Here is a 10,000-nt window from a genome sequence, read left to right on the forward strand (position 1 = left end):
TTTTTTTTTTTTTTTTTTTTTTTTTGCAAAATGGACTTTTTTTAGGTACTAGGTTAGCGAAGGCACAAGACACCTATTGACATGCTACCTCTAGAGTTATTTGATCCTTTGACTTGCCAAAAAGCACTGTATTGGATCACTCTAGTTGCGGATCATTTTTCCTTTGTCTACATATACACCGAATAGTCTGGCCCATTCTACACATCGGGCAACACTAAGCTAACCAAACAATTCTTTATCTAAGGGGTTAACTGCTGCTCTTCAATTGTTCAGTAGTTACTTTCCACCGCGTAGTATGGGTGTAAGAGACTCTAGCTATGGTAACCAGCTCTTCTAGGAGAAAGACACTCCAAAATCAAACCATTGCTCTCTAGTCTTGGGTAGTCCTTTAGCCTCTGTACTATGGTCTTCTACTATCTTGGGTTAAAGTTCTCTTGCTTGAGGGTACATTCAGGAACACTATTCTATCAGTTTCCTTACTTCTTTTTCTCACTGGGCTATTTTCCCTACTGGAGGCCTGGAGGCTTATAGCATTTTGCTTTTCCAATTAATTGATAATCAAATATTCAATTAAATCTATATTTCTTAATCAGTTCTCTATTTCATTTTTAATTGTAATCAATCATTTTAGTTTATTTAAGAGAAGCTTGACGCCATAATTAAGTTGCAAAATAAAGTAGACGCATTTACAACTCATTTGGAATTTCCATATGCAAATATTTTTTATATTACTCGAATTATCTTTTATCGAAAGCTCTAAAACCCCTTTTGGATTTTATCTTTTGCTTAAGTTTAAAAAGAATGCTGTCGCATATAAGTAGTACTCATTTCATTAGAAGTACAAAATATGGATTACAATATTAAATTTCATATAAAGATCCACTCCATATAAAGAAGAAACATTTACTTCGTCCTTTTCTTTTTTTAACAGAAATTGGGATTTTCCAGAGATTACCCATCGTTTGGGACCCTTCCAATGTAGGATTCCCCCCCCCCCCCCCCCAAAAAAAAAGGTGAAAAGATTTGTTTCATAAAATGGAAGAAATTCCGTAGTGTTGAAAGAAAGCGTTTGGAGCATAGATTTCTTTTAGTCTTGTAGGAAATAACATCCTTTAGTCTTGTAGAAAATAACATCCTTTTCGCTTAAAAGACAAAATTAAATTTCGCCAATATTTATGGACAGTATATAAATGTCTTTTAGTACTTTTTTTTTTTTTTTTTTTTTTTTTTTGGCTTAAAAATGAATATCCCATTCAAACACAAGACAGCAATCATCTTCAAATTCTATGAAATCGTTATTTGGAAGTTTGTTTTGCTTCATTTTAAATAAGATAATAAATAAATCTTTTGATCTTTTTGGAGTTAAAAGGATATCAGTTGATTAGTATTCATTAAGGTTATTTTTGAAATACTTCAAAGGATGATTATATGATCTTTTCTCCACCAATTAGCAGGGAAGAGATTTCTATAATAAATTAACCTGTCCTTGTGTGTGTTTGATCAAAGCGAAATTTGGAAAAAAAAGTAATAGACCTTTATATACAATATATATATATATATATATATATATATATATATATATATATATATATATATATATATATATATATATATATATATATATATATATGTGTGTGTGTGTGTGTGTGTGAATTCATATAAGTGTGTGTGTGTGTGTATGTGTGTATTACATATATACAGCTCTATATATATATATATATATATATATATATATATATATATATATATATATATATATATATATATATATATATATATATATATATATATATATTTCCTGGACCAGTGTTCAATTCCCGGCCGGTCTGATATTATAGTCCTTGGGTTGTTCCGCCTGGGGCTCTGATCCCGAGGTCGTTAAGAGAATCCAGACTTTAATGTATTAATATATATGTCTTATTTAAAATATGAAAAAAAAACACGTTTAAATGTGCAAAAAAAAATATCATTTATATATATATATATATATATATATATATATATATATATATATATATATATATATATATATATATATAAAATAAAAACAATATGAAGAAAACCCTTAGGTAAACATATTAAGAAAAAATCATAAATTTTTACCGAAATGGTTCTCAAATTAGTTTATTATATATCAAATTCCAGTTTTAGGAAATTATTGAAAAATCCAGTTTGCAAATAACCCAACTACACTTGACCGAATTCTTTATTAACTAAAACTTCACAACAGTTGTTTTTCTAATAACGTTGCCTTTAAGAAAACATAGCATCTTTGATATTTCTATAAAGTAGATGAAATTCTGGACAACTAAAATGCTCAGTTGATAAAAAATCATAACTAAAAAGGATCAAGATAGTAAGTTAATCAGATTTTCTTGCCTATAAAATAATATGTTGTCTGGGAACACTCGGCAAGAATCGAGAAAAACCTAGTATGAGAATACATATATACTGTACATACTTATACATTGATATAGATAGTGTGTACATTATATAGAGTATTTATATATGTATGTATATTTATATAATGTGTGCAACTATTCAAAATAATAAAGGTATCTTATTTTGTCATTAATGTTTTTCTTTTGCCAATTAACGTAAGTTTATTAAAAAAAATAAATATATATATATATATATATATATATATATATATATATATATATATATATATATATATATATATATATATATATATATACTTGCTAAGCTATAACCCTAGTTGGAAAAGCAGGATGCTATAAGCCCAGTGGCCCCAACATGGAAAATAGCCCAGTGAGGAAAGGAAACAAAGGAATGAATATTTTAAGAACAGTAACGACATTAAAATAAATAATGCCTATATAAACTATAAAATTTTAACAAAACAAGAACACGAGAAATTAGATACCCGAGTGTACCCGCCATAAATTAGATACCCGACTGCACCGCCATATATATTCAAATCCTGTAGAAAAAAAAAAATTGTATAATCGAAAGCACTATCTAAGGAAGAAAATTCACCCATCTAAAAAGATATATGAGCTAAAATCATTACATTTCATTAAAGACCCCATCTCCTGTAGATGCTACCCTATTTTCCTGGAATTTGTAGAGATTTGTTTCTATTGCAAAAGTTAATGATAATGAGAGCTATTGTTCGTTTCAGGGCAGAAAAATGCTACCAATTAAGAGATAGTGGCACAAAAGAATTCAGTAGAACCCGGTAATTAATTTGTTAGAGCAATAATGGTAGTTATTATACCTGTTTTTTTTTACAGAGTTTTTCTTCGAAACTTAGTTGAAGTGTTGAAGCACAATATACACAATAAGATTAATTATGCTTTTCCCAAAGGATGCAGTGGAAAACTCCTTATGATTATAACTGGAGATTTTCCTTTCAGAGGAAATTTATAGGTCAAAACTATCAAATATTCATTAGATACTCATTAGACCCGATACCCATTTACAACTTGGTTGACTGGGTGAAAAGCAACTGAGTACAAACCCATGGACCTAGCAAACGACGATTCAATGCTCTACCACCGAAAAATTATAATGTTAATATTTCAATATAGGAAATAAAGTGACCAATCTGTTCAAGGAAGAGTTTGATAACAGCTATTTGGTCAATTTTAGTATTTGCATAAACGGAAAAAAAAAATTCGTAGTGTCTGAACAGGAAAAAATTTTTCGTAGTGTCTGAACAGAGTTAAAATAGTAAAAAAAATTCTGCAGTTTAGAATACCGGACCTTAAGTGGCAAAACCCAAATGTAAACACACATGTTTTAATGTTATTCATAAGTTATGGGTAATATATTGCAGTAACTTGCATAAGCCTTCATCTATACACGTTATATTTACTCAAAAGAATCCAAAATAGTAAACATAAAATCTTCAATAAATATGGAAACCTAAACTTACCCTAATTTGGTTTACATATTACCAGGTTCTTTAACAGATTTTCAAGGATTCTTTAATGTTCCTACTATTCAATAAATCGAGAAATTGCGTTGTGTTTAAATCATTATTTGACCAGGAATAAAAATATTCATATTCATTACTAACCTTAACTATTCATTGTAAAATTTCCTATCCGGCAACCCGAAGTATAGTCGTATTTTACAAATGTTCGTCATTAAAGATATCTAACGTGCATGCATGCCCTTCAATATCACTAACATAACAAAACACTTATTAAACCTTGACTTAGCTTTAATCCATGATGGCTAGAACTCTCTTGGTGGTGTGTTAATTCTCCCCCTCCCTTTGAGATACCGCAGGGCAAGGCCAATATATAGAGGTCGGTCGGACAGGGGATTATCCATGACTCACCCTTCAGGACTCGTCAAGCTCGCCACAATTGACCCTGCCCAGTCATACAAAACCTTTCGTAGCGGTCAGTTACCTTGTTACAACCAAAGCTATATTGTCTCTATTTACAACGGAAGCAGTCACTTAACCGACAATGCCAAATAACTGTTCTGTTTATGGATGTCTGAATACCAAGAGAAAAACAAAAGGCAATGGTATTAAGTATTTTACGTTTCCTAGAGACAAAAATTTCTGTGATACGTGGATACATGTGTGTTGCCGGTCTGATGAAATCAATCTGCTTTAATTCTAAGAAGCATAAGTTCCAAATGTTACAAGTATCTGAGACTTAATAAGGGGTTTCCATTGCCTTGTGAAACTACATTAAAAGAAAGAGCTAGTAGATTCTTGTGCGAGCCTGGGATTTTGACAAGTGTTTTGACATTATTACGTGCTAAAGCTGAAACTTTTACAGTAAATGAAAAAATAGCGGTATTAAGTTTGGATGAAATGTGTATTAGTAATGAATGGTGCTATGATAAGGGTATGGATGTATTGTATAAGCCGCACAACAGTGTCTTGGTTTTTATGCTACAAGGTCTTGTAGGGAAGTGGAAACAACCAATTCATTTTAACTTTGATGAGACAAATCTCAAGCCGTTACTATTACAAATCATAATGTATGTTGAGGCTGTTGGTTATCCCATTGTTTCTGACATGGGATCAGCCAATCTTCGCATGTGGAAAGAATTTGGCATTGATCCTCTTGTCAATAGGATTTCATTCAAGAACCCATGTGCTGACAGGGAGATATATGTTTTTGCCGACGTTCCCCACTTGATCAAATTAGTCAAAAATAACTTCATTGATTCAGGCTTTTATGTAGGCAGTGATTTAATTAATGACACAAGTATCCGTGAAATGTTGTCAAAATCTAATACAGAATATGGACTGGCTTATAAAATTAATGAACTTCATTTATCTATTAATGGACAGCACAGGCAGCGTGTCAAGTATGCTGTGCAGTTATTATCCTCATCTTGTGCTAGTGCTTTAAGGTATTTGGGAAGTAGAGGTCTGTTGAACTCCAATAACTGGCAAGCTACCTCTGATAATTCCTTCTTCCAAGAAGAGATTCAATTGAACTAATAAGGTCAATTTTGAAACTTTACCCTCCTTCTCCAAAGCTTTATATTCCTCCGGAAAGTATTCCTTTTGTAAGAGAATAATCATTTTATTTTTAGCTTGTTGAAGTTCTTCCAGCGTTAAACTTCCAATTTTTCTACAGCCAGTTGATTTGCAATTGTGAATAAATTGCCTAATCCAAGCTATAGTTTCACAAAATTTGTCCACTCTACTAAATCTTTCCCAGTTTAGCAGATGGGTTTTTTTCACTGTTCCCTACAAGATGGACTTGAATAACTTCATCCTGTGCTTGTGCTTCTTTCACCCATGTCCTGTCAATAGGATAGGTGTGGTTTTCTGATTTTAACCTGGGAGGTCCCTCCCACCAAAAGGAGTTATTTCTTACTTCTTCTGTCCTTTTTCCTCTAGTAATCCAGGGTTTTCTGAAGATGGGACGTAAGAAAAGACGATCCCCGTAATTATAGAGTTAATTTCCAATACTCTATTTTTCACAAATACTGGCAAATTATTCTTTGTCACTAACCATCCCAGGGCAACTTTACTATCAGACCAAATTATTATTTTCTCAAATTTATTTCCTTCAAAAGTTTAAACTATAAATTCACACAATCTTGCACCTAACAACAAAGCCATTAATTCTAATTTAGGTACAGTCAACTCTTTAATGGGCGCTACTCTACCCTTTGCCATAATCAGAGACGAAGTTTTACCACTTGCTCGATAGGCCACACAACCATAAGCTGTTATGCTTGCATCACAGAAAATGTGGAGATAATCCGTTTTCTCCAGATTAGTGCCTCTGGAGAAGGAAATACTGAGACTTTTCTCTAAGTCTTTGGACAACTCATTCCACTGTTCTAATAAAGGAACTGAAAGTAGATCATCCCATTTCAACTGCTGTTTCCACAAATCCTGTAAGAATATTCTATCTCGTATCGTAATAGGGATAAGCATTCCTAAAGGATCATAAATTTGGGCAATTGCACTTAGAATTTCACGTTTTGTTTGACCGGTCTTAAGATGATTAGGTGTTATTGTTAGTTTATCATTACAGATGTTCCAATTTAGGCCAAAGACTTTATAGGTTTGCTTCTCTTCTGATCTTATGCGATAAGCACCCACAACAGTATTCAAAAGATCACTATTACTAGTCCATTCCCTTAAATACAAGTGCGCCTGTGAAAATATTTTGTTTGCGCCAAAAAATAAGTTTAATAATTCATCTTCACTGTTGGAGGTAAATTGAAGGTTGTCCACGTATAACCCCCTTTTCATCATAGCCACCCTCTCAGTACAATTCTTATCTTTTCTTACAGCTGCCAGATGTGATTTAATAGTGGCATTCAACAGAAACGGAGAACGCGTAGCACCAAACAATACCACCCTAAACTTATATATGATCAATTCGCTATTTGGATCCGTTGGGTCTTGCAACCATAAAAATCATGTGTAATTGCAGTCGTCTTCTCTCAATTGCACGATAAGAAACGCTTTTTCTATATCACTAATACAGGCATAGTGGTTAGTTCTGAACTGCAATAAGACTTTGAGCAAATCTGTCGTAATATGTGGTCCAGTCCACAGACAGTCGTTAAGGCTCAATTCATTTTTACCTTGTCTCCAGGAACAGTCAAAACTATTCTGATTGGAGTGGTGGCACTATCTTTCTGTACACTATGATGTGCTAGATAATGACAATTTTCAACTGCATTGTTTTTATCTACCTTTTCAATGAACCCCCTATCCTCCTGATCCTTCAGGATTTTCTGATAGTGGTTCAGGTAGGCTTCATCCTTCTGAAATTTTGCACACTGTTGCTTAACCCGGGCCAATGCCATGCCAAAATTGGATGGAAGCCTTGACTTATTAGACTTCCGTGGTACGGCCACAACATATTGCTTCTCCATTTCAAAATAAACAATGGTACTTTCAAAGTCTTCAAGAACCTTTCGATCATGTTCTTTCAATTCATTGCAGTCAATACCTACTTTATTTAAATTCCACAAAATATCCAAATCATTCTTTATATCACTATCAAATTTATGAGTAGCTTCAATTACTTCCTCGTTAGTTGCTAGCTTTAACACAGTTACCTGGGTTTCCTGCACTGGAGGGGCATTACAGGACCCTGTCACAACATATCCAAATATGGTAGGTAACAATATCAATTTCCCAGCCTTTCTGAATCCGGAGGGTAAAATATTATAGACATTATCAACGCCTACCAACATATCAATGGGTGCTTGCTTGTCCACAGGCAGATCAAAATCCTTGTCCGCTAGACAAATTTTGGTTTTACACAAAGTTTTCAAATTTCGTTTAACGTTGAATTTCTTAGTATACTCTGGTAACTCATCTACCACAATACAATCCATGATAATCAATCTACCCTTATAAGGTATGGAAACACTAACCGTCTCATACTCATTTACAGGTTTACTTGTCAAATAACCCCTTAAGGCAATTTTTTCAGTGCCTTTAGATCTTTACTGTACGTCTTTATAAAGGTTCGTTCTGCACAAGTGTCCAATAATCCACGAAGGCGTACCAAATGTCTTCCTTTACCTTTTAACACAATTGTGGCTGTTGGTAAAATTGACCTCTGCTTGGATTTCTGACCCTGATCACTTACGGAAAGTGTTCCAACTTGCACACCATTATTATTAGGTTCATTTGCTGATTTAATTGTTGATTTACTTGGTTTGTTGTTTATCACATAATACACGATGATGTTTTAATCTGCATCCGTTTCCACAAATTTGCTTTTCACAGTCTACACTAAAGTGTTTATTCGATGCACACACAAAACATAATCGTAAAAACCCAAGACGACTCAGTTTCTTATCCCTACTGGCATAAGTTTTACACTGTCCACCTTCACACAACGCACATTTTCTAGTTTGTTGAGAACTAAATTTATTCACATTTCCTTTACTCTTAGGTCTAACAGATTGTGATTGATTCACTGTGAACGTAGATATTGTTGATAGAGTTCCAGGTTTACTTACATTCGTTGAGACGAAAGATCTTAGATTGTGAATTTCTTCTTCCAGATATTTCTTAAATGTGTCAAATACAAGCCAATCATCTCCACATCTGCGTTTTACAGTTTCACTAACACTTTTAGGAAACTTACCATGAAGAAAAATAGTGTAGAACTCATTCAACTCCAAGTTTTCACTCTCTAATGATCTGATCAAACATTCAAAATTTGCTCTGAATGATTGCAATAATCCTGAATCAGGAGATGGAGACTCCATTTCTAGTAATCTTCTTACTAGAACTCGTTTGATCTCATTCTTTTTCCCATATGTGGTTCGGAGAAGAGATATAGCTTGTGAATAATTCGCAACTTCCAACTTAAATCCTGAAATCAGTTTTAGAGCATCTCCTGCTAGCAAACTTTGCAGATATGAGTATTTCTGAATTAGTTCTAAATCCCCTCGCTGGTGTACCGACACATTGTATAATTCCCAAAAGGAATTCCACTCCAACACATCTCCAGTGAAATGTGGGAGATCCAATTTAGGCAATCTAACATTAGTCTTATGTGTGGGCGGAGGATTTCCAGAAGAACCACTTCCTGATATAGCTGTGATGGCATTGCTCAACTTATACCAATGTTCACCAATTACTACTTCATATTCTGCTTGCTCTTCCACCTCTTTTATTCGATCTTCTTCGGTGGTTAAGGCTAATATCTTTTCATTCAAGTCGTGCACAGTCTTCATTTGTTTCATAATTAAATCCTTAATTGAAGACAATGTATTGACATTACCTGCAGCAATAGCAGAGTCTATCCTATTCATCCATTTGGTGATTACACCCTTGTAACCACCTCGTGACCTCACCAAAGTTTCTTTATCAAACATTTTTTTCAAAGATAATTATCAAACCAGATAAAACCAATAAATTTCCAAATTTTCAGCAATTTCAACAAACAGCTGTTAATATAGAATATAAAATTTCAAAAATTTTCTCATATATAACCACCCCATTAAACAGTTAATTAACACACTTCAAGAGAAATTCAATTCCTAAATTATCACCATAATTATATACATTATTTTCAACAGCACAACTATATTAAATTCTTTCCCATAGAGTTTTCGTATTAAACAACTTCAACTTAGCTGCTCGGTCATTAACAAGATGGCCACCTGTGCGACAACGTTATTCCTAATTAATGCCGAGACTAGTTTAACCCATCAAAGGATTTCCGATCATTGACAAAATGGACACCTTGTGCGACAACGATATTATCAATGTCGGCGCAAACTCACACAACTCAAAAATTTCACCATAGGAAAGAATTAATTTATTAACTTCACTTACAACCATTAACGAATTGCCGAATCTCAACTACTTAACAATTCTTTCTACTTTAAATTATTTTTCAATAAAAATCACAACTAGTGAAAAATAATTTTCATACTTAATTGGTTTTAATTAGTGGCAACGATTAACACTGAGCAATTCAGAATGTATAACGCATATAAAATTTCCAATCTCCTCATATGATTCACGTCAAAAAAGTACGGTGTCAACGGTTTTCTAAATTGC

At 33.2% G+C, this 10,000-nt stretch overlaps 2 protein-coding genes across 2 annotated transcripts; both read right to left on the bottom strand.

The window, feature by feature from the left end:
• Window positions 1-7,035: 7,035 nt before the first annotated feature.
• On the bottom strand, window positions 7,036-7,812 carry LOC137649448 (uncharacterized). The gene has a single exon (XM_068382432.1). The coding sequence runs from the start codon at window positions 7,810-7,812 to the stop codon at window positions 7,036-7,038; it is 777 nt and encodes a 258-aa protein (XP_068238533.1).
• Window positions 7,813-8,130: 318 nt separating this feature from the next.
• LOC137649449 (uncharacterized) lies at window positions 8,131-9,309 on the bottom strand. Its single transcript, XM_068382433.1, has one exon. It carries the CDS (start codon window positions 9,307-9,309, stop codon window positions 8,131-8,133), a length of 1,179 nt encoding a protein of 392 aa, XP_068238534.1.
• Between the last annotated feature and the right edge of the window lie 691 nt (window positions 9,310-10,000).

This window comes from Palaemon carinicauda, chromosome 11 (genome assembly GCF_036898095.1).
Source record: "Palaemon carinicauda isolate YSFRI2023 chromosome 11, ASM3689809v2, whole genome shotgun sequence".
Classification (NCBI taxonomy): Eukaryota; Metazoa; Arthropoda; class Malacostraca; order Decapoda; family Palaemonidae; genus Palaemon; species Palaemon carinicauda.

Bases quoted from the DNA above. Each gene is read 5' to 3' on its own strand.
- LOC137649448 (XM_068382432.1), bottom strand. From the start codon at position 7,812: ATGGATTGTATTGTGGTAGATGAGTTACCAGAGTATACTAAGAAATTC.
- LOC137649449 (XM_068382433.1), bottom strand. From the start codon at position 9,309: ATGTTTGATAAAGAAACTTTGGTGAGGTCACGAGGTGGTTACAAGGGT.